At 43.0% G+C, this 25,716-nt stretch overlaps 1 protein-coding gene across 1 annotated transcript in view; it reads left to right on the plus strand.

Moving 5' to 3' along the window:
- The first annotated feature begins 201 nt into the window (after positions 1-201).
- Positions 202-25,716, plus strand: part of HS6ST3 (heparan sulfate 6-O-sulfotransferase 3) — a 728,019-nt gene continuing 702,504 nt past the window's right edge. The window contains exon 1 of the mRNA XM_055542866.1: positions 202-914. Within this exon, the coding sequence (XP_055398841.1) occupies positions 202-914 (713 nt within the window). The remainder of the gene's footprint in view (positions 915-25,716) is intronic.

Raw genomic sequence — 25,716 nt, forward strand, 5'->3', positions numbered from 1 at the left:
TCGATCCACAGGCCCGGCTCTGCCAGCCCCGGAGCGCCGGAGTGCCGCGGGGCTGCCAGCCAGCAGCTCGCCCCGGCGTCAGGGGCATGGAGGAGCGGCGAGCTCGGAGCCGCGCCCCGGAGTCCCCGAAACTTCCGAGCTGCCGCGCGTCCGCGTCTCTGCCGCTGTCGCCGCGTAGCCTGCCGGCCTGAGAGCGGGACCATGGATGAAAGGTTCAACAAGTGGCTGCTGACGCCGGTGCTCACTCTCCTCTTCGTGGTCATCATGTACCAGTACGTGTCCCCCTCCTGCTCCAGCTCCTGCGCCAACTTCGGGGAGCAGCCCCGCGCCGGAGAAGCCGGACAGCCGGCCGCCCCGAGTCCCGCCCGCCGGGCACAGGCGCCGCCCGAGGACTGGGAGCGGCGGCCCCAGCTGCCCCCGCCACCCCGGGGGCCGCCCGAGGGACCTCGGGGGGCCGCGGCGCCGGAGGACGAGGATGAGGAGCCGGGGGAACCCGAGGACGAGGAGGAGGAGGCGGAGGAGGAGGAAGAGGAACCGGACCCCGAGGCCCCCGAGAACGGCTCCTTGCCCCGGTTCGTGCCGCGCTTCAACTTCACCCCGAAGGACCTGACCCGCTTCGTGGATTTCAACATCAAGGGGCGCGACGTGATCGTCTTCCTGCACATCCAGAAGACCGGGGGCACCACGTTCGGCCGACACCTGGTGAAGAACATCCGGCTGGAGCAGCCGTGCAGCTGCAAAGCCGGCCAGAAGAAGTGCACCTGCCACCGGCCCGGCAAGAAGGAGACGTGGCTCTTCTCCCGCTTCTCCACCGGCTGGAGCTGCGGGCTGCACGCCGACTGGACGGAGCTCACCAACTGTGTGCCGGCCATCATGGAGAAGAAAGACTGTCCCCGCAACCACAGCCACACCAGGTACTGTCCCCCCGCCGCGTCGTCTCGCTTCCGGCCACCTTCCTTCCCCCTCCAGCCCACCCCGCCGCCCCCACCCCAGTTCCGACCATCCCTCCGCCCCAGGCGACCCCGCGCTCCCTCGGCTGCGCCGGGCGGGTGGTTCCCCAGCATCGTCCCGCGATGCGGGCAGAGGTTTTAGGAGAGGGAGAAGAAACCTTTGGAAAGTGTCCTGGTCTTGAACTCGCTCCTCCCCTAGCCCCCATCGCTCTCTCCCCCGCCCCAAAGGTGTCGAGAGCTGTCGTCGTTGTGTGTGTGTGTGTGTGTGTGTGTGTGTGTGAGAGAGAGAGAGAGAGAGAGAGAGAGAGAGAGTGAGAGAGAGAGAGAGTGAGAGAGAGACATTTCTTATGCCTAGCACGGTGTGACCTCTCTCTGTGCGTGGAACCCCTGGAATGGCCAGGAGGCCTGGGTTAGACCAGCGAGGTCGAATCTTGAACCTAAGTTCTGCTAGTGGAAACTCAAACCCGGTGAAAGGCAGAGGGAGCTGGACGTAGAGAGACAGGGTAGGAGTTTTCCAGGCAGGGCGAAGCCAGAGACGAGTCTCATCCCTCTGTAAGTGGCTCCTTGGTGGCTGTTCTCAAGGCTCTTGTTGCTGCTTTGAAGACACACGTTAGAATTTCTGCTCCACTTCCATAACCCTAATTCTAGAGATGAGCTCTGTTGCTGAGCAGCGCCAGTATCTGGACTCCTCCTGTTCTCGGCAATATTTCCACTCTTCCCCCCCAGACCAATCATTCAACTCATTCTGAAAGCATTTGTTAAAGGCTTCCTGTGTGCCTGGCAGTGTGCTCAATGCTAGATGCATACAAAGATGTCAGAAACAAATCCCTAGCTTCCTCTCCCACCTCTGTCCCCACCCACTTTAAAGTGGTAAGGCCGCTGAGAATTAGGAAAGTTTGAAATCTTAATAGCCAATGAAACGGCTTACCTTATTAACATCCTTGCAGAGAGGCACTGGGCTTGAGAATTTCAGTTTAATGTTCTTTCTGCCCATTGCAATTTGAAGATTAATCTGACATGCTTGCTCAAGGGACTAAAATATTAAAAGCTTGGAACACTGGTTTATTGAGGTTTTTTATCTCAAAGGTTTCAAACAGTTTGGTGTAAGGAAATAGGAGTTTAAAAACTCAAGCTCAATATGTTGATATCAGATAGCTTTTGCCTCTGACATTATGGAAAAGCTTCATTTACTGGAAGCTACCCAGATTCTGGAATTCACCACCACTGAAGCATCTAATTCTACTTCATTTCTCCAAGAATGAGCAAAATTTCATTATGGGATTTTTTACTCTGGCAGTTTTTCAAATACTTTCTCTCCTCCCTGCTCTTTTGCCTGTTTAATGGAAATTGCTTAGAATAAGAAACTGGTTGGACTTGGAATGAAAGCACAAGTCTCCTTCCTTAGCGTATTTTAAGGTCCTTTAACTTTTCAAGATTTCTAATTGTGTAGTGTTTTAGATCCTGCCCCTGTATTTTAGCTTGCAACAGTTTTTCAGTTGATAATGACTGCCAAATTTCCTACCAAAGGAGGCTATTGTTTCAGTGAGAGACAGTCTCTGCTACATTTCATCACAAATTATACTTTTTGTATTTGTACCTTTATGTAGTAACTCCTGAATGACCCCAGAGAGTTTACTAGTGTGAATCTCAACTTCCATTTCACTTAAACTAGAGACTAATTATCACATAGACCTAGCTAGTGATTCTTCAGTAGAGATGGGCATTATTTTCTATCAATGTCCATAAAACCTTTAGCGAATAGATGAAGCTTTTGGAGCAATTAGAGACTATGAAATTTAAGAATACTTGGATTTTTGCTTAGTGATGACATGCTGCTGCTACTGCAGATCCTGCATAGGTTACAGCAGCGAGGTCTTACTTCTACAGGAAATACTATTTCAAGGGCTTCCCTGGTGGCTCAGATGGTAGAGGAAATACCATCTTTCTGCTGGGTAATGGAGGAGAATGCCACCTTGGCTATTTGAACATAAGGTTTCTATTGCACAGTCAAATGCTTGTCTTTGTTAATGATAGATTCTTTTCTTTCAGAATCAGAAGTTTTCAGATAAACCTGCACTGGTTTGCTTGTTAAAAAAAATTCTCTAATAATGTTTTTTGGGGGGACACCATTTTTATAATCTTTCTTTCTCTTCATCCTCACCCCCTCTCCCTTTTCCTGTTATTCTCAATTACTTTTCTCCTCTGGATGCTGTAGGGAGGAATATCTGTGGTGTATGTAAAGGACCCTGCATCAAAAGTGATAGGGAAAAAGTTGAAGAGATGTTCAGCCGCATCTTCCTCACACAGAAGATCGAATTAGTTGTCTGTCATTAGAGTATCTGTGTACAGCGTTCTACAGTCAACTAGATTAGCCTGGATAATGGAGGGTACATTTCCACAATGCAAAATGGCAGATAATCTATTGCTACATAATGGGAACAAGGTTCTACTTCAAATAGGGCTGACTCTGAGCAAAATCAAGAAGTAGATCACGTTGACTTTGGTGCCCTAGTCTCTTTGCTTTGGGTTCCTCCTCTGTACCCCCTCTCCATTGCTTACAGGGATCAATGTCCTTGTGGGTCGTGGAATACCTGTAAGAGTGAGGATTCTGGAGTCAGGTCATGTGGCTCTTGTGCTTATTAGCTGTGTAAATTAGTAAGTTGCTCTTTTTGAGCCTCAGATTCTTCATCTTATATGTGGATAATAATTGGTACTTAACCTCTTGAGGTCTTATGAGAACTAAAAGAGCAAATGCATGTAAAATGCTTCACATAGTGTTATCATAATACCTGTGCATAGTATAATATGTTGATACATAGCACCCAATACTTGCTGCTGCTGCTAAGTCACTTCAGTCGTGTCCGACTCTCAGCGACCCCATGGACGGCAGCCCACCAGGCCCCTCCGTCCATGGGATTTTCCAGGCAAGAGTATTGGAGTCAATACTTGGTATGGAGATATATAGTAATATTTAAATATTAGTTGTTAATTGTAATAGCAGTATTTGCCCTAATCAAGGTCTTCTTCCACAAAAGGATATGAGGTCATTTCCTCAAGCAGCTTGATGCAAATGGGCCACCTTAATCTATAGATGCCATCTTATGATTATTTGTGTGGAGACAAAATCCTAAGTTCAAAACACTGATCAATAAATTGAAAATTATGAACATTTGGGCATCAGTCGTTGCAGAGTTCAGGCTGGGAAACAGGGACGGGAAAGCACACTGTGTAACTGAGTGGATTCTGTGGGTGCCAAAGACAAACTGTCTGGAATGGTGAGCGAGGAGTCGGGAACGGCTGGGACCAAAGGCCAAAGCAGGAAGCCAACTCTGGAAGGAGATTTTTGGCAGAGTGGAAGGAGCCATCCTGTGTATTTTAAGGGGCCAGAAAGGAGCAAGGCTCTGGGGCTGGCAGTTTAGGTCCAGAGGGCATTTCTGAGCATAGGAATCGGTTAGAATAAGACAGGAAGGTAATAGGAAGATGGCTTGTCTAAATGACCTCTTTTATCGTATTAGTGATGATTTCTCCCCTTTTTCTTTCTTTTCTCTATTATTTCTTTAGTAGGTTATTGTTTCTCATCTTTATGCTTCCTTCATTATCTCAGTATGTTTCACATTTTTGTCTGCCTGCCTAAGTCTTTAGAAGTCTCTTCATTACCTTTGGTGGAGTATGGATAGACTCCTAATATTTTATGGCTAAAAAAGACTGAAGAGATAATCTGGTTCCATAATTTGTGTGGTCAATGGGTTATCTAATATTAAGAAGATGTGAAATACATCTTAGGTTTCCACAGGGAACTCATGTCTTCATTTTGATCATTTATATTCAATGTTTTGCCCACCATTTCTTCTGTTCACTTTAACAAGTATAGTGGAGGGTGTCTTAGGCACCTACTATGTGCCAGGCCCTGTGATAGGTCTCAGAATATAGTTTGAGCAAATAGTGTCAGCCCTATGAACTTAGGTGTTTAGGCAAGATAGACCTTGATCTTCTTCAGTAAGTGAGTATTGCTTTCATTCTTAAAATTATGATGGAAGGAGATTCCATCCATCCCTTTTGTAGGGTGGGATGGCAAATTTTTTCTGACTACATTCTGTTGGTCCTGTTAGACTGCTTGCAAGGTTATGAATGTTGTCTTCAATAGGACCCTCTGTGTTGCAGATGATACAAACTTGACTCAAACTCAGTTCAGACAAAGGGGAAATTCTAGCTTAATAACCAGAACACAGGAAAGACAGAGGTACACCCTGTCTTTCATATTGGACCCTTTTCCACACCCCTTTTCATATTGGACTCAATATATCAAAATGGCTTATTCCATGAAATGAGTAAATGGCTATTGAATCTAATAGATCTAGGGCTAAGAGGAAAGCAAGCCTTCTCTGAGTTCCAATTGGAAACCTTGGGGAATGACTCTGATTGGTGCAGCTTGGAACTTTTGACTGTTCTTTCAGCCAATCAGTGTGGCCAGGGAGATGAGGTTCTCTGACCCAATTTGTGTCACATGAATGGTGGTGATGGAGGTAGCGGGGTGTGTGTGTGTGTTTGTGTGTATCACAAGAAGGGGAGCTAGCATAAATACAGCTTCTGGGAAGATCACTGGGTTCTGGATAGTCGGCGTGATTGTGTCAGTTATGCTTGTAAATAAATGAGAAATAACCTTCAGATCTCTTTTAAAAATTTTTTAAGAAAAATTTTGAGTCATGCTACAATTCTAGTTTATTTGCAGCATCTGGAAACCATGTCATAGGAGGAATAATTGAAGGAGCTGGTAATATTTAATATGGAGGTGGGAAAAATAGGAGAGACATAAGGATTGCTTTCAAATACTCAAAGAAGGAAGATATGGAAAGTGTAGGAGATTTGGTCTGTGTTTCGCCAAAGGATGAGATTAGGATAAGGAAGAGAGAACTGAGAGGACAAGGATTTCAACTTAGAGTAAGAAAGAACTTCATAAAGCATGTAACTGTCTACAAGAGAAGGAACTCTTTTGTGAAGTGGTGTGCTCCCCAGCAGTGAACATTTTAGCTAATTAACCACTGATGTGGAAAGGAATTTCTTCCTCGGGAAGGGCTTAACCTGTGTGGCCTTTTATTTGAAGGTTCTGTGTTCTAAGCTGAGTTCAGAGCATCTTTCGCCTCTCCTTTCTTGCCTTGTACAGAGAAAACAAAACAGCCCCCATCGCACACACAGAGGCACAAAAGGATTCTCAATGGACTAGTCAGTTCTTGAAGATTTGTAAACATTTCTACCAAGGAAACTTTTAGTACAGCATGATTTGTTGGTATAGACTATTTTACATATTCAGTGCCAAAAGCAATAATTAGGTCCTGTATACGAGGATGTCTGCTTCTTCATAATAAGTATAAAAAGGTAAGATGAGAAAATATAACACAACTTGGCACGTAAAGCCATAACTGCTTTGAAAGATCATCTGGTTATTGCTTTTCCTTTAGACAGCAGTTTAAAATACACAGGAAGCAGCAGAGCTCTGTTTCAAAGGCTATCTAGAATATTATGGCCCATACTGCTTTCTAAGGGATAATCTTTTTGATGTCTCTTCTAATTAGAAATGTTGAACTGCAAAAAAGGTTAATTTTCACCATCAGGTTTGTGTGCAGTATAAAACCAAGGAGATAAGAGATTGTTCTGTCTATATGCCATATCCACTTATATGCTCATTACAGGGTCTCTTAAAGTATGGCTTCTGGTTCAAACCTCTGATATTTGCTATAAATCAGAAGGAAGTTGAATTAAACTCATTCAGTTCTTTTTTTTTTTTTTTGAGTTGTGAAGATAAAACTGGAAATGGTAAATGCTAAGATATGGCTTATTCTACGTTTTCCTTGCTGGTTACCTTGGGGTTTTTGAAAGGGTTGAATTCAGAGAAATATAAATGTTTGTGTAATAATTGGAAGCTAAGTAAATTTAGCCACTAGCGACGTGGATTTGCCTAATCTTAGACTGTTATAGTATTATTCCCCAAAGCTAATTATTACCGTCTCATTTTGACTAAGGACAATCAGAAGCTTATGCCATTTGAAAGTTATTTATGCTTGATAATGAATTAAACAGGTTTAATTGAGACTGGCAAATCCTAATGTGATTTTAAGAGTAATGAAATAAATTATTGGGCCAAGGAATAGGTTTAGTATGAAAACAAGTAAATGGGGAACCCAAATTAATATTTTGTATTAATCAATTATCTTATTTTCGAGTTTGTTAAATTATGGATATATTCCTGTTGATTTTAATTGGCTAATAGAACTTTGTTTTAATTATAGCTAAGCATTTAAATATGTGTTGGGAAGTGTACCAAATACTTGTTAACCTAGAGAGAGTTATTGGTTTGTATCTTCCTCTAGCAAATGCAGTAAAACATATGTGAAGTTCCCAGCACAGAGACTGACCTATAGAAGTTCAATGTTAGCTAAACATATACTCTATGTTCTAGATTACTTTTAAAAAATATCAGCATAACTTGACAAGACTTTGGTTCTTTGAAAGTTGGGATTATCAAACATTTGGCGTCCTGCCTCTCTTATTTTGTGTCATGCAAATTTGAACTGTTAATAGTTGCCTTTCATAATTAGCAAGATGTCAATTCCTCTTATTTGCCAGAGGAGTCGTCAAAGTAAGTATTCAGCCCAGGGCTTATTAGAACATTCTAGGGGGTCTCTCCCCTTAATATACCACAGATCAGAAATTCATTTGGGTACAGACAGATGGTCTTGCCTCTTGGGAAGGTTTGCCTCATCGTTCATTCTCACTGTAGGAAAAGAATGTGCCGAAACCAAGAGCATGGGAACTCTGATGTAGGATGGGTGGAGGAGAAAAGTACCAATAATGTAGACTCTGAATTATTCCTGGTTAAAGCCAGATGGTCGAGGTGGTTGCGGTTAGCAATAGTCATCTTGGAGAGCAATTAGGAAAAAAGTCCTTAGCAGAAATTGGAGAAAATCCGTGAAAAATACACTGCTGCTGCTAAGTTGCTTCAGTCGTGTCTGACTCTGTGTGACCCCATAGAATGGCAGCCCACCAGGCTCCCCCATCCCTGGGATTCTCCAGGCACGAACACTGGAGTGGGTTGCCATTTCCTTCTCCAATGCATGAAAGGAAAAGTGAAAGTGAAGTTGCTCAGTCATGTCTAACTCTTAGCGACCCCATTGGACTGCAGCCTAGCAGGCTCCTCCGTCCATGGGATTTTCCAGGCGAGAGTACTGGAGTGGGTTGCCATTGCCTTCTCCAGAAAAATACACTAGCCTCTGAATATTCCTGAAAATCATGCTGATGCCCAGCTAGTGAATGCAGTTAGGGTCATGTGTAGATTAGGGGCTGTGAAGTCAAATTAGCTCAATTTTAACCGGGTTCAAGCACTTGCTGTCACGTAATCCTGAAGAAGTCAGTTACCTGCTCTGGAAAATGGGAGGAATAATAATGATATTATCTCACAGTGAGTGCTAAGAATGCGTGTGGCATTCTTCAGACAGCCTGGCACAGAAAAAGTCTCTTTTTAAAAAATTTTCTCAAACATCTGTGCTGTTCTGTGTAAAAATAAAATGATAGGTAAACCTGTATGTTGTGTTTTGAATCTGCAACTTTTCATCCTCAATGATGCAAAAATGAACTTGCAAGGTATGATGCAAGAGAAAAGCCATAAATGATAAAAGTAAGTGTTAATTCTCTGGATACCATGGGCATGCAGTGGGCACTTAATGCTGTGCTTAGAGACTTTCGTCCTTTCTTTTCTTCAGCATATCATTTTATTTTTTTATGGGATATTAATGAAATAGCAACAAAAATGTTTAAACACATACGATTAAATTCATAAATGAAGCAATCCTGCGGTGAAATTGAATTAGTTGCCCGTGGGCACATAAATATTTGTAGTTCATTGCTATTATTAATATAGCACCATGCTTTTATTGGTAAGTACTGGGTCATTTATTGTCAGAAGCTTGCCTTTAATACCACATGTTCACGGTTGCCTCTGCATTCTAGTTTCTTTACAAACAAAGGAGGGTAGAAAAGCTAACCACCTTGATGGCCTCCATATCCATCTATTATGTTTTACAGAGTATTTCTTCCAAAGAATTCAAGATTATGGATGTAAGACTGTAAACCTGGATGGCAGCTTGTGTATTTTGTGGGCTCTAGTTAGGAACCTGCAGAATTGCATAGATTTACTTAAAATGAAAACATAGACCCAGAAGAAAGAGTAACCATAACTTGAAACATCAGTATGTGGTAGCTTGGCCTGTGTGTGGAAATCTGCAGTTAGGACCCATATAACACAGTAAAGAACAAGGTGACGTGTCAAGGAAGAGAGAACGGACAGTGATAATGCAGAGTGTAAATTAGAAGGATGCTGCCGAGGAGGGTGAGGAGAGAAGGACAAAAGTAGTCAAGGCGAAGTTTGAAATCCTTAAAGAACTGAATCAGAAAGATGGTGATATTGAGAGTAGAGGTCAGAGATGCATCTTGTATGCAATGATTTGTCTCATCAGTACACTTATGGGGAGCATTAATAAGCACCTATCTAAGAGGCCATCTGACTTGCAGCCTGGTGTATTTGAATGCTGCTGCTGTTCTTGTATTTACTTACACATTCTTTTTCTGTATCAGGTTGCTGTCTCAAACATGGGTAGCTGTATTGTAGGTCCTGGCAGCAAACAGGCACCCTTTCTGATTGCCAAGGGACTGTTAACAGAGGTAAGGATTGAGGAACAGTACAAACATTGGACATAAGGTTCATTGTAAGTAATAACAAGGAAAGCAGTTAACCGCTCTGGGTGTGAAGTAGCAGAGTTGGGCAGGCAGTGTCAACACTCCATGTAAGGTGTCTTACAAGAAGAGCTACAGTCTCAGTGGTAGGAAGGGCTGCCTGCCGGCATATGGAGCGGAGGCAGAGAGGAGGGGGTGAGGAGGAAATACCTCGTCTCCTTCCCCTCCCACCTGTCCTCCCACTGTCTTCCAGTGGCTGGATTTACCTGGCAGCTAAAGGACATGTGTGATTCTCATTCCACATGCTTCACCAGGCAGAGAAGGGTGGAGAATGGATTTGGGGTTGCCGAGGTAGCAGGTATGAACGTGGACAATAACTTGCACAGTGACTTAAAATAGTTGGAAGTTTCTTCTGATTCATTTTATGAATGCCCCGTTCAATCCTACACATGAGCCTGAGAACAAGTACCCTTTCCTTTAGAACCTGTAGCACATGTTTTCTATATGGACCGTTAGTCTCCAACCCAAGAATGGTAGAAGAAGCAAAGAAAGCTCAGAGCTGTCTATGGGGCTGTCACCATAACAAGTGACTTTTCACTGAGTAATAAAAACAATTCTGAATTCGGGTGTTTTGTCCCCCTGGTGTCCCAGAATTGACTGGCAATCATGACATATTTGAGCAGTTAGATCTGTATCAGATCCAGATAATATACATCTTAAATTATATCTCTGTGTGGTACTTTATACATTTGAAGTTACATAACAATACTGGTTAAGTCACTACAAAAAAATTTGCAGAACTGGCTCCAGTTTATGAGATGAGATGCTTTCTGCTGCTTAGATTTTCTTGTAAGAACATTAAGCACATTAAAAATAATATTAATGTGACTTTAAGTCTCTGAAGGGAACAGGTGAGGGAGGAAAAAAATTATATCACACTTGAAACTATTCTAATGTTTTCAGTTTTAATTTTAAAAGGCTTTTGAAACCCTATTTCCATCTTTATTTGAGGGGGATAGGATGTACTTGGGGCTTCCTTGGTGGCTCAGTGGTAAAGAATCCACCTGCTAAGCAGGAGGCATGGGTTCATTTCCTAGGTTGGGAAGATCCTTTGGAGAAGGAAATTGCAACCCACTCCAGTATTCTTGCCTGAGACAACCCATGGACAGAAGAACCTGGTAAGTACAGTCCATGGGGTCGCAAAGAGTCAGACATGATTTGGCGACTAAACAATAGCAACAAGGATATACTTGAAAGTAAATATTCATGAAACTCTGTTTAAAAACATTATGAACCTGGAATCTCCTAATATTAGATGTGGGCTTCCATGGTAGCTCAGTTGGTAAAGAATCCACCTGCAATGCAGGAGACCCCGGTTCAATACCTGGGTTGGGAAGATCCACTGGTGAAGGGATAGGCTACCCACTCCAGTATTCTTGGGCTTCCCTGGTAGCTCAGCTGGTAAAGAATCCGCCTGCAATGTGGGAGACTTGGGTTCGATCCCTGGGTTGGGAAAATCCCCTGGAGAAGGGAACGGCTACTGAAAAATAGTGAAGTGAAGTTGGTATCTGAGAAAACTCAGTAAAGATAAAGAAAAAGAAATCATCAGTTCCCTGCTTGAGTTTACAGAGTCATAAAGCCATGAGCAAAATGCTGTTCAACATTTGAATTTGTAGATGACAAAAGCCATTTTTAGTACAATGTCTATACCTAGAGCTTGCATTGAGATTGGTGTTAAGTTCATTTCTCTGATCTGTAGGGTGGATTTTGTGTTGCTGGGAGCACCATCCACCGTGAGGAACACACCAACCTCCATCCTCTTTCACGGCCCTTCTTATGCACAATACATTTTTGTCGTTCTCTGGGACAGCATTTTATGACAAGGTTAGAGTCAGCAATGCTCTGTAAACGCAAGGGTCATCTTCAGGCCCGTACATCTGTATGAAAGTGACTTGCCCTGAAAAAATGGGCTTAGGGCATTGTTTTCTCCTGGCTTTGAAAGCCATTAGCAGTAAGGAACCTGCATGCTGTTCAACTGGATTTAAATCCAGTCAACTGAAGGATTCTGGGAGAAGTTTCAGAGAAATTTTTCTTCCTCACATAGCTTCACTAAATTTATCATTGTGCTTTCCATATAAGATGAAAGAGGTAGATTAATGGATTGTTCTATTTCTAATATTTCTATTTATAAATATGCTATTAATACTTTTCTTGATAAATGAATATCAAAAGCATTATGTATAAAAACGTCTGGCAACACAAAGGAACTTAGCAACGTTGGAAGTGTCAAATGTATTACCTGATGCATTTTTAGTCTGGAAATATTTGTCAACTATCCTGATCCATTCTTTGTCTTTTAAATTCATACTTAAGGCTACAATCCACTACGGTAGATAAATTTCTTTGCTTTGAAAGTTTTATTCTCCTAGTTCCTTATGTGTGCTATAAGGAATAATTAATGTAATGAAAAAATCAATATCATGTATAAATTATTTAGGCTTTACTATCATTGTAATTTTCTCTTCAACACCTATTGATCAGCAACAATTCATTTGTTAATTTCTTCCTAATAGGATATTCATTGTATTAGGTCTGTAGTAGTGCTGTTCCTGCACTTTTCCAAATAAGTCATGAATTACTAATGATACACGGGACAGGTTAACTTGCCAGTGAGTGCTGTGAGGTAGAAAACAGTTGAGGGCAGTCATCTGAGATGCTGTCCTACAGAAACTCTGTGTAGCTGGACAACTGCTGATAGCTAAATGAGCAGACTCTTGCAAGACATTCATTTTGTACTTCCAAACTTAATGTGAACCTATTTTTTTTCCAGGTAAAGAAAGACCTTTACCTGGCTGATTCTGTCTCAACAGCATTTCCTAGATCCAGTAAAGCCAAGAGGCAAAGAACATCAGTTCTGAAGCCCAGATTTGGGTTTAGGCCCTGATTCTACCCACCAGGGCTTCCCTGGTGGCTCAGCCTTAACGAATATGCCTGCCAATGCAGGAGAAACAAGATACATGGGTTCCATCCTTGGGTCAGTAAGATCCCCTGGAGTAGAAAATGGCAAACCTCTCCAGTACTCTTGCCTGGAAAATTCCATGGACAGAGGAACCTGGCAAGCTACAGTCCCATGGGGTTGCAAAGAGTCAGACATGACTGAGCAACTGAGTACACAGCACACTCAGACCTGATCCTATCATGAATTACTATGTGAATTAGCTCACATTCACACACTCAATCTGTAAAACAGTGATGAAAACCTTCCTACCTGGTGTTAGTGTGGGTTTGCAACCTGGGGGACTTGCCAGGTGAAATCTGAAGGTGGCATCACACATGGTGAGCAGGGAGAGACTGAAGGAAGAGGTAGATCACTCCAGGGTAGGTGGCAGGTGTAATAAGCAAGGAAGGTCACACGTGAGGTTTGTCTTTAGTGGTAACAAGATAGGTAGACCTGTGCGCCCACCTACTAGAATCTTTATATAGAGGTTTTATATAGAAGTTTTAGTGAGGTTCATGCATGGAGGCTGTCCAGATGTTCTCAACAACACCCTACTGTCTTGAGACTGTGTCTTTGAAACAGCTTCGAGGGTGGGAACAGTGGATGGTACTTCCATTTCAAGGACCAAGGAATGGGAGAGGAGCCTCTGATTGCTTGGGTCCAGCTCTTGGGTCATCCTCTAGATGACACCCTCCAATGATTAATGATGATGAGCAAATGAGTGAAGGCACACAAACACTCACGTGTGCATATGTTACTTTTGTAATTCAGTTTTTATCTCCATGGGTCTCTTCTTTGGGGGAATATAATAGTGTCCTAAATGTGTTGGTTATTAAATGCCATTTTGACTGTTGTCCATTGGATTATTTCAAGAGAGTGGACAAAAGTCTGAGACCTTTTGGAAACCCAGTGAGATTCAAGTCCAAGGAATCAAACTGTCCACAAACTGTCTTCATGGCAAAGAGAACATTTGCATCAGTGAATCTGGACCAGGAAGGCAAAGTGGTATCCTGTAAAAAGCTCTACAGTTGGGATCAGGCAACCAGAGTTTGAATCTAGACTTCCTCATTGATTTGCTGTTTATTGTTTGGCCTTCCTGCCAAAATTTAAGTTTCCTGAAGATGGTGACTGTTTTGTTTCCTTCTGCATCCTCAGTGCCTAGACTAGTGCTGGTACATTATGGCTGTCAAGTAAATGACTGAATAAAATGAAAACAAGCATAAATAAATTTGCAGGTTTATTGGACAATTTGGATAAGACTGTATATCCTATCTTTTTTTTTAAGAGTTGTTGTGGATTAAGGAAATGACTCTGAAGGCACTTCATAAAGTATAAAGTACTATACAAATTTAAATTTATATTGACAGTGAGAATCCATTTGATATAGAATGGAGAAGGAAGGAAAGTTGAATTTTGGAAGTGCACTGCATATATAATTCAGCTTTTATAGAGAGCTTCAAAAATTGGGAATGACAAAGATGCAGTTGAAAAATATGCAAAATACACATTCAGCTCAATAACTTGTTGAAGTAATGAGCACTTTCTTTTAAAACAGGACATAATATATCTTAAAAGGCTTGTTAGAACGCATAAGTCTTTTCCTTAGACTATCAGGAAACCCTTTTTTCCCCCAGGGATTTGGCACGGATCAAGGTACAAAAGTTTCTCGATGCACGATACTGGATGCTTGGGGCTGGTGCACTGGGACGACCCAGAGGGATGGTATGGGGAGGGAGGAGGGAGGAGGGTTCAGGATGGGGAACACATGTATACCTGTGGTGGATTCATTTTGATATATGGCAAAACCAATACAATATTGTAAAGTTAAAAAATAAAATAAAATTTAAAAAAAAAGTTTATTTTCTCTCCCATTGCTTTACCCTTTTGAGAAAGTTATCCAGGAGTTAATATTTTAAATTTTGTATCCATTCTTTTTCATTATTTTCACATGTCAGCTATAAATTAAGGCTATTGGTTAATAATATGTCTTGCAAGTGAGCTCAGAATGTAACTTCTTCATTTGAGCTGATTTAGGATATGATAATCCACTGAGCTCTTCACTATATAACTTGGTTTTGCAACTAATTATGGAGAAAGAAAGAACATAAAATAAAATCTTCCAGAGGCTAGAGTTTGCATGATAATACACATCTATTAGGAGAATAATTTTCCTTAGTAATGAGTTAATTTTTATACATGAGGCAATGCCTGATTGCTTCCAGAGGATATACACACTTGCATGGGCAGAGACCCAGAAGCACACACAGCTCCTGACCTAGGGTGGAGTCTTGGAAGAGGTTCAGCAAACTGATGGAAAACCATGAGAGGTGTGATGCCTGTGGTAGGAGGTGATCTGGCAGAACTGATGGTGGCATGATCATTTATTGAACTCTTCGTCTTAACAGCAGCCCTCGGAGGCACGGAGAAGTGTCCCATTTTGAAGATGAAGAATCTGTATATGTTTATTAGGATGCCATCAGCAGCATTTAGCAAAAATTCAAATTCAAATTGCCTTAATAAGACATTTTAAAATCTCATAACAAGCCCAGAGGGAAGTGATTGATTCTGTCTCAGTAGCATTTTCCAGATCCAGTTAAGTGAAGAATATAAATTCTGGAACTCAACCCTGGGTTTAAAGCTTGACTCTAGCATGTATTCACTATGAGATTTTGCTCAAATTGCTGAATTCTTCAGGCTTCTTTCTCTTTGTGTAAAACAGTGATAAAAAACATTCCTACCAGTTATTAGTGATGAGCATCATACGATCTTTTTAAAAAATTATCTGTTTATTTTTGGCTGTCCTGGGTCTTAGTTGCTGCAGGTGGGCTTTCTCTAGTTAAGCTGAGAGGGGGCTCCTCTTCATTGTGGTGCATGGTTCTCACTGCGGAGCTTCTCTTGTTGCAGAGCACAGGCTCTAGGCATGTGGGTTTCGGTAGTTGCAGCTTGCGGGCTCTGGAGCATGGGTTCAATAGTGGTGGCATGTGGGCTTAGTTGCTGCACAGCAGGTGGAACCCTCCTAGACCAGGGATCAAACCCATGTCCCCGGCACTGGCAGGTGGACTCTCAATCACTGGACTACCGGAAAGTCTGTATATATGAGTTAATGCACACAAATATTTAGGAGAATACCTGAAGCATAGTAAGCACTTGTTTAATGTTCAGTCAGTTCAGTTCAGTCGCTCAGTCATGTCCGACTCTTTGCGACCCCATTAATCGCAGCACGCAAGGCCTCCCTGTCCATCACCAACTCCTGGAGTTCACTCAGACTCATGTCCATCAAGTCAGTGATGCCATTCAGCCATCTCATCCTCTGTCGTCCCCTTCTCCTCCTGCCCCCAATCCCTCCCAGCATCAGAGTCTTTTCCAATGAGTGAACTCTTCGCATGAGGTGGCCGAAGTACTGGAGTTTCAGCTTTAGCATCATTCCTTCCAAAGAAATCCCAGGGCTGATCTCCTTCAGAATGGACTGGTTGGATCTCCTTGCAGTCCAAGGGACTCCCAAAAGTCTTCTCCAACACCACAGTTCCAAAGCATCAATTCTTCAGTGCTCAGCCTTCTTCACAGTCCAACTCTCACATCCATACATGACTACAGGAAAAACCGTAGCCTTGACTAGATGGACCTTTGTTGGCAAAGTAATGTCTCTGCTTTTGAAAATGCTATCTAGGTTGGTCATAACTTTCCTTCCAAGGAGTAAGCGTCTTTTAATTTCATGGCTGTAATCACCATCTGCAGTGATTTTGGAGCCCCAAAAAACAAAGTCTGACACTGTTTCCACAGTTTCCCCATGTATTTGCCATGAAGTGATGGGACCAGATGCCATGATCTTCATTTTCTGAATGTTGAGCTTTAAGCCAACTTTTTCACTCTCTTTCACCTTCATCAAGAGGCTTTTTAGTTCCTCATCACTTTCTGCCAAAAGGGTGGTGTCATCTGCATATCTGAGGTTATTGATATTTCTCCCGGCAATCTTGATTCCAACTTGTGCTTCATCCAGCCCAGCATTTCTCATGATGTACTCTGCATATAAGTTAAATAAGCAGGGTGACAATATACCTCTCAAACAGACTGTTAAATGTTAGCTGGTGTTATTTTACTGAGGATCCAGGTGGTTTTCCACATCTTTACTCTGCCACCCTAAGCTTGCTGACTTGGGCCATAGGCTGCCTCCCTTGTGGTTGCTAGAACACTGTGGGAGCACGGAGAATTTCCTGGCCACATGAACAATGACTAGAGTGGAAACGGTGACATCCCCATTGGGAAACCAATTGCTGGCAATGGCTTCGGACCCTCCAGGATTTGTCCCTGAAGATGGGGCTAGGATTTCCCTCCCCTGAGTCACATGTGGACAGCAGAACAAATTGGGGGCTCTCCCAGCAAAGGAAAGGAGGGATGGATGTTGGAAAGGCTATCAATACCATCTCCATCTTGTTTTAGAGAGTCACATGGGATTAAATTGTAAAGCTAGACTTCCAGTCCAGGGCTCACTTCCAAGTTCTAGCCTGTTAAATATTCTAACCTATGTCTGCTAAAAGTGTTGCATTTATGTGATTGGTCAAAGAACTGGGATTGTTATTATTTTAAAAAATATTTATTTATTTATCTGACTGCACTGGATATATGGGTTCCCTCATGGCTCAGATGGTAAAGAATCTGCCTTCGATGCAGGAGACTTGGGTTTGATTTCTGGGTTGGAAAGATGCCCTGGAGAAGGGAATGGCAGCCCACTCCAGTATTCTTGCCTGGAGAATTCCGAGAACAGAGGAGCCTGGCAGCCTACAATCCATGATTGCAAAGAGTCAGACATGACTGAGCAACTAACATTATAAGAAGGGTTCTAATCAGTATCACCACTTGCTTACTATTTTCTTGGAGAAGGAAATGACAACACATTCCAGTATTCTTGCCTGGGGAATTCCATGGACGGAGGAGCCCAACAGGTGACAGTCCATGGAATTGCAAGTCGGACATGACTTAGCGACTAAACCACCACTGGATGTTAATTGTGGCATATGAGATCTAGTTCCCTGATGAGGGATTGAACCTGGGCCCCCTGCATTGAAACTGTGGAGTCTTAGCTGCTGGACCACCAGGGAAGTTCCGGGACAGGGGTTGTTTATTGATCTTTTTTTCTTCTATTGGTTCAGTTAACTTCAACATATATTTATTGAGTATCTACTGTGTACCAATTACATACAGTTCAAGTTAAGGGAAGTCAGAGGGAGAAGAAAAAGTGATTACTGCTGCCATTTTGACTGGTTACTCTGTTCTAGGCAAAGTGATTTATGGATATAAATACTTGCATTGCTGTTGCTGCTGCTAAGTTGCTTCGGTCGTGTCCGACTCTGTGCGACCCCAGAGACGGCAGCCCACCAGGCTCCCCCGTCCCTGGGATTCTCCAGGCAAGAACACTGGAGTGGGTTGCCATTTCCTTCTCCAATGCATGAAAGTGGAAAAGTGAAAGTGGACTCTCTCAGTCGTGTCCGACTCCTAGTGACCTCATGGACTGCAGCCTACCAGGCTCCTCCGTCCATGGGATTTGCCAGGCAAGAGTACTGGAGTGGGTTGCCATTGCCTTCTCTGAAGTACTTGCATTAGGTAGGTGGTATTATCATCTCCATTGTACAGATGGGAAAATGAAGTTCAGTGGTATTAAGTGACTTCTTCATGGTTGCAGAACTAATCACTGGGGAAGCAGTTAGGTTTTTCAACCCAGGTGTGTCTGATTTCAGGACCCCCTCCCTTATCTGAGGTTGTGCTGATACTATGTGTATTTGACTGCTATCTAGGCAAGAAGTAAGAGCACCAGCAGGAGGAAGGCAGGACCAAGGTAGACCTAGGTGGGCTACTATAATGGCCTCATTTTCTAGTTTTTGTATTTTGTGCTTTGACATCTGGGGCCTTGCTGATGCTTGAGGGATTGCTTCTACCTCAATTTGCTTCATTTTTTCAGCTAATAAATGAGCATGATTTCATATGCAAACCAACCAATCCAGAGCCCATACCCACAACTGTTTTCTTTTTCAAGCCTTTATACTCCAGGCCACTATCCCCTCTGCCCTAATCACCCAGGGCTAGGTATCAGGCAACTTGGGATGACCCTTCTTCCCCAAAGCCCACTAAAATTTTTCAGACTAGCCAGTCCTGCCTGAATCCACTCACTCTGCTTCACTTGCTCTTCCCTGGAAAACCACAGCAAAGGCTCTTGCCCACATTCCCCGCTTGCTTCCTCATCTCCTGAATGACCCTGGTGCTTCCGTCTGTGGCCCTGTGTGGCATACTGTGCCTCTTATTTCTAGATATGAAGTCATTTTCATGTCAGCTTGTCTTCAGTTCAGTTCAGTCACTCAGTCGTGCCCAACTCTTTGCGACCCCATGGACTGCTGCACGCCAGACTTCCCTGTTCATCACCAGCTCCCAGAGCTTGCTCAGACTCATGTCCATTGAGTCAGTGATGGTATCCAACGATCGCATCCTCTGTTGTCCCCTTCTCCTCCTGACTTCAATCTCTCCCAGCATCAGGGTCTTTTTAAAATGTGTCGATTTTTCGGATCAGGTGGCCAAAGTGTTGGAGTTTCAGCTTCAGCATCAGTCCTTCTGATGAATATTCAACACTGATTTCCTTTAGGATGGACTGGTTGGATCTCCTTACAGTCCAAGGGACTCTCAAGAGTCTTCTCCAACACCACAGTTCAAAACCATCAATTCTTCAGTGCTCAGCTTTCTTTATAGTCCAACTCTCACATCCATACATGACTACTGGAAAAACCATAGCTTTGACTAGATGGACCTTTGTTGGCAAAGTAATGTCTCTGCTTTTTAATATGCTATCTGGGTTAGTCATATCTTTTCTTCCAAGGAACAAGTGTCTTTTAATTTCATGGCTGCAGTCACCATCTGCAGTGATTTTGGAGCCCCCCAAAATAAAGTCTCTCACTGCATTGTTTTCCCATTTATTTGCCATGAAGTGATGGGACTAGATGCCATGATCGTCATTTTCTGAAGGTTGAGTTTTAAGTCAGCTTTTTCACTCCTCTTTCACTTTCATTAAGAGGCTTTTTAATTCCTCTTTGCTTTCTGCCAAAAGTGTGGTGTCATCTGCATATCTGAGGTTATTGATATTTCTGCCAACAGTCTTGATTTCAGCTTGTGCTTCATCCAGCCCAGTATTTCGTATGATGTACTCTGCATAGAAGTTAAATAAACAGGGTGACACTATACAACCTTGATGTACTCCTTTCTGAATTTGGAGCCAGTCAGTTGTTCCATGTCTTGTTCTAACTGTTGCTTCTTGACCTGCATGCCGATTTCTCAGGAGGCAGGTTAGGTGGTCTGCTATTCCTATCTCTTGAAGAATTTTCCATAGTTTGTTGTGATCCACACAGTCAAATGGTTTGGCATAGTCAATAAAGTAGAAGTAGATGTTTTTCTGGAGCTCTCTTGCTTTTTCAATGATCTAGCGGATGTTGGCAATTTGTTTCTGATTCCTCTTCCTTTTCTAAATCCAGCTTGAACATCTGGAAGTTCTTGGGTCACATACTTTTGAAGCCTAGTTTGGATAATTTTGAGCATTACTTTACTAGCAGGTGCTGCTGCTGCTGTTGCTAAGTTGCTTCAGTCGTGTCCGACTCTGTGCAACTCCATAGATGGCAGCCCACTTGGCTCCTCTGTCCCTGGGATTCTCCAGGCAAGAATACTGGAGTGGGTTGCCATTTCCTTCTCCAATGCATGAAAGTGAAAAGTGAAAATGAAGTCACTCAGTCGTGCCCAACTCTTAGCGGCCCCATGGACTGCAGTCTACCAGGCTCCTCTGTCCATGGGATTTTCCAGGCAAGAGTACTGGAGTGGGTTGCCATCACCTTCTCCATTGCTAGTGGGTGAGATGAGTGCAATTGTGCCATAGTTTGAGCATTCTTTGGCATTGCCTTTCTTTTGAATTGGAATGAAAATTGACCTCTTCCAGTCCGGTGGCCACTGCTGAGTTTTCCAAATTTGCTGACATATTGAGTGCAGCACTTGCACAGCATCATATTTTATGATTTGAACACACTATCATGGTTATGTGGGTCATGATCTTTTTTATATAGTTCTTCTGTATTTTCTTGCCACCTCTTAATATCTTCTGCTTCTGTTAGGTCCATACCATTTCTGTCCTTTATTGTGCCCATCTTTGCATGAAATGCTCCCTTGGTATATCCAATTTTCTCAAAGAGATCTCTATTCTTTCCCATTCTATTGTTTTCCTCTATTTCTTTGCACTGATCACTGGGGAAGGCTCTCTTATCTCTCCTTGCTTTTCTTTGGAATTCTTCATTATGATGGGTATGTATTTCCTTTTCTCCTTTGCCTTTCACTTCTCTTCTTTTCTTGGCTATTCTTAAGGCCTCCTCAGACATCTTGCCAACTTGCCTTTTTGCATTTCTTTTTCTTGAGGATGGTCTTGATCACCACCTCCTGTACAGTATCACAAACCTCTGTCCATAGTTCTGCTTGCCTTACCCTACCAGATTAAAACAAATTCCAGGTATCCTTAAAGCCATCCCCAAGATTGGAACTCAAACATAGAACAAAGAATCTACTTAATCAGAAGCACAAAAGTGATGAAAAGTGGATTCTGAATCAGTGTAGAAACCAGGTGTCAGAGTACAGGTGCAAGGTCAAGTTGAGTCTGGATTCAGGATTAGAGTAATCAGCGCCCTCATATCCATGATTAGGATTGTGGATTGGTTGCAGAGATGGGAATGGGACCAGGTCTTTAAGCCAGATGGTTCTAAGCTGCAGGAGGACATAGATAGCAGAGGCAGGGAGAGAAGGGAAGGGGTATAAAGCTCAAAAGCAAGCAAAACTTGAGACAGCCCATTACTTATAATTTTAAGCAATGTTGTAAAAAACACCGACTGGTTAACAAGAGAGATATAACATATCTAATTTTATTTTGAGGTCATTTTCTTTCTAGCTAGCTTGATTGATTGGTTGATTCATGATTGTACATAGCTAACACCAGGCACTGGAGAAGACAGATTGAGAAGAGGACTCGGTCCTGGCTCTCAAGGAGTGAAATCATAGTATATGTAAGTCATAGATAAAATGAGTTGGAAATATTTACATCACAACATTTAAATCAGTTCATGGTGTTATAATCAGAGCTAGATATAGAAATTCTGAAGAAGATGTGCTCAAAGAAAGAGGGTGAATGTGTGCAGGAGTGAAGAAGGCACATAATAAAGGCTTTGAACTGGCTGAAGAGTCAGGTGATACTGGGGTGGATGAGGGGTGGTTTATGGAGACCCCTGAATATATACTAGATTGAGGAAGTGATTCTGATTCAGTATCAAATTTAGAATAATGTTAAATTCTTAAACAGTGATGGTTTAACAAATATGTCCATAAATTCTCTGATGCTCCTCTCTTCCAGAGGTGAAGCTCTGTTCCTGTCTCCACCCTCAGTGTTGACTTCGCTAACTTGATTCTAATGAGTCAAATACAACCAGAGGGATGAGATGCCATTTCTGAGGTTGGATTATAGAAGGATCGTGGCTTCTGTTTAGGTGTTCTCTCTTTCTCTCTCTCCTTTGGATCCTTTGTCCTGGGTGAAGCTGTGCTCTGTGCAGCCTTATGGAGTGGCCCACATGGCAAGGAAATGAAACCTCCTATAAATGAGCTTGGCAGGGGGTTCCTTCAGGCCTCATCTAGTTTGCAGAGACTGCAACCTTGTCAGGGCACCTGAGCCATGTTTAAAGGCTCACAGAAATGATAAAGCAAGGACAGGTGATGGTAGGAGTGATGTTTCTAAAATGAGAGGTGATCTGATCACAGGACACAGGATCTCATCTGTTTTCTTCCCTTTTGAGCAGAAATGAAGGCAGAGCATTTATGTACTGATACGGGAAGGCTGGTGAATTGATAGTTGAAGGATGAGGTCGTTCTAATCTGATTGCATCTCTTTTCTCTGTGAGGTATGAAGCAAGGTCATTAGCTGAGAGTGGGGAGGAGAGGAAGGAATGCTGGATATTTGAGAACAGAGAAGATATGAATAATGATCTCGGAAGTTGGGAAAACACGTTCCCTAGGGAAGTAAGCTGTCTGACAGAATTGAATTCTGTTTTCAAGTCCTGTGATTATACATTTGAAACCAGTCCATTTGGCATGTGGTTCTGGGATTTTCTTCAGCAACATTAAGCTGCTCTGGTGGAGGCATGGGCTAAGTACACAGTTGGGTTTAACCAGGATTGGGGTTTTACCAAAGAAGGAGCAGGAGGGTTATGGCTGTTTACCTAGAGGCATTTATAGTGTGGGGTCACGTCATTTGGGTTGGTTAGGAGAGAAATGGCAGAAAGTGAAGAAGAACTAAAGAGCCTCTTGATGAAAGTGAAAGAGGACAGTGAAAAAGTTGGCTTAAAGCTCAACATTCAGAAAACTAAGATCTTGGCATCTGGTCCCATCACTTCATGGCAAATAGATGGGGGAACAGTGGAAACAATGGTAGACTTTATTTTTTGGGGCTCCAAACTCACTGCAGAATGGTGATTGCAGCCATGAAATAAAAAGACACTTGCTCCTGGGAAGAAAAGTTATGACCAACCCAGACAGCATATTAAAAAGCAGAGATATTACTTTGCCAACAAAGGTCCGTCTAGTCAAAGCTATGGTTTTTCCAGTGGTCATGTATGGATGTGAGAGTTGGACTATAAAGAAAGCTGAGTACTGAAGAATTGATGCTTTTGAACTGTGGTGTTGGAGAAGACTCTTGAGAGTCCCTTGGATTGCATGGAGATCCAACCAGTCCATCCTAAAGGAAATCAGTCCTAAATGTTCATCAGAATGACTGATGCTGAAGCTGAAATTCCAGTACTTTGGCCACCTGATGCGAAGAGCTGACTCATTTGAAAAGGAGAAGGGGACGACAGAGGATGAAATGGTTGGATGGCATCACTGACTCAATGGACTTGAGTGTGAGTAAACTCTGGGAGTTGGTGATGGACAGGAAGGCCTGGCATGCTGCAGTCCATGGGGTTGCAAAGAATCAGACACGACTGAGTGACTGAACTGAACTGAACTGAGGAAAGAAATGAGGATATAAGGGTGGATGATGGATAGGAAGAAAAGCGGTAGGGTTCACAGTGTGTTGATAGTAGAGGTATGTTTGCGGAGTTGTAATAGGAGAGCTGGGGTGGTGGTCTAGAAGAGATGATGGCCAGAGAACAGGGTGTTTGGAGTTGAGATGCTGGAGGGAGGGCTGTAACTTTTGTGATCCATGTGAAGGGGGCCCTGAAGTATGGGGGGAAGTGATCTTTGGAGCTGAGAAGGTGGAAGAATGGCAGGGACAAGATGTTGCATAGATTATTCATGGGAAGGTTGAAGTCAAGAATGATGACAAAAGTTGAGTAGGAGAGGAAAATTGAGAGCCTGGTGAGGAAGGTGAGGAGGTCCATGATGGGTTAAAGGTGATAAGGAATGACACGTGGGCAGGGGACCCTCAGGTCAGACTGTTAGGCTGTTGAGTTGATTCTGTGATGAATCAAGAAGGAAAGGGACAAAGGAGAGAGGAGAGAGCAGAGAATAAAAATAAGATAGGAACGAAGTAGAGATAGGAAAGTAAAAAAGAGGTGGTAGGACCCAAGTATGTCTGCAAGGAAGGGTAAAGCTCCTCCTCCTTCAGTTAGGGGCATAGAAGCTCCAGGACAGTAAGGTCAGAGGGCAGAATTCCAGGAAAGGTGAAGTCTAATGACTTCCATGATCTTTCTTGATGTCACTTAATTGCAGTGATTGAAAGACAGTTTTGGGGACTTCTCTGATGGTCCATTGGCTAAGACTCTGCACACCCAAAGCAGAGGGCCTGGGTTTGATCCTTGCTTGGTGAACTAGACCTCACACATCACAACTAAGTGTCCGTCTGGATGCTGCAACTAAAGATCCCAAATGCTGCAACTCAGATCTGGCACAGCCAATGAGTAATAAAGTCAATAAATATCTTAAAAAGAGTTTTATTAGGCATTCTCTATAGCAGAAATGTGAATAATACTAGTAAAGTTTTCTATCTAAAAACACTTTTTATTTTAAGCCTTGGTGCCAAAGGGACTGAGATTCTATTATGCCCCTTGTGGGCCTAACACAGCACAGCTCTGTCCCTATATTACTGGAATCATGAGATTTTCTAATGGACAGATGACCTCAGAGGAAATAAAGTGTGACCATGGATACGAGCTGGGCCCTAGAATCCGGAAACACGCTGTGACTCAGCAGATCCTATGGCAGTATCTGAGTAGATGGGTTTCTGAGAAATAAAGGTTTCTCGAGGAGACAACTCACATTCATAAAGGAGGGTCAGACTATTTCAAAGCACTTGTGGTTTTGATGAGATGCACCAGGAGAAGGATGCATTAAGGGCTAATTACTATGGTTTCCAACAGGTCTTGCATTGCCTATATATGGAGGCAGCCTTGTTCATAGATGGATTGGCCTGTGTTTTGTCTAAAGCTGGATTCTTTTCACATTTGGAGAGCTACTTACATTTATCCAGAATCTGATATCCTCTTGTTCTGTTGTGGAGAAGGCGTGCAGGTGGTACAAGAAGTTGCACTGGTGTTCGTGACTTTTCTATTTGGGTGTGCCAGGTCTTAGTTGCAGCATGCAGGATCTTTATTGCAGCTTGTGGGATCTAGTTCCCTGATCAGAGATTGAACCCAGGCCTCCTGAATTGGGAGCGTGGAATCTCAGCCACTGGACCAGGAAGGACGTCCTGGTGTTGGTGACTTTGAGGCATCAAAAAGGCTTAGAGGGATCAAGAAAGGGCCTAGGAATAAGATCCAAAAATGGCCCAAGAAAGCTTGAATAAGAAGGTAGTAATGACTGAGGGGGTACTTCCCTGAGGCCCCAGTGGTCAAGACTCTGTGCTTCCAATGCAGGAGCATGGGTTCGATCTCTGGTCGGGGAACTAAGATCCCACATGCTGGTTGGTGCAGTCAAAACTAAATAAATAATTTTAAAAAATGGTGGAAAGGCACAGCACCCAGTATTTGATAAGCCCTTTCCCTTGATGTTTGG

This window comes from Bubalus kerabau, chromosome 12, assembly GCF_029407905.1.
Source record: "Bubalus kerabau isolate K-KA32 ecotype Philippines breed swamp buffalo chromosome 12, PCC_UOA_SB_1v2, whole genome shotgun sequence".
Taxonomy (NCBI): domain Eukaryota; kingdom Metazoa; phylum Chordata; class Mammalia; order Artiodactyla; family Bovidae; genus Bubalus; species Bubalus kerabau.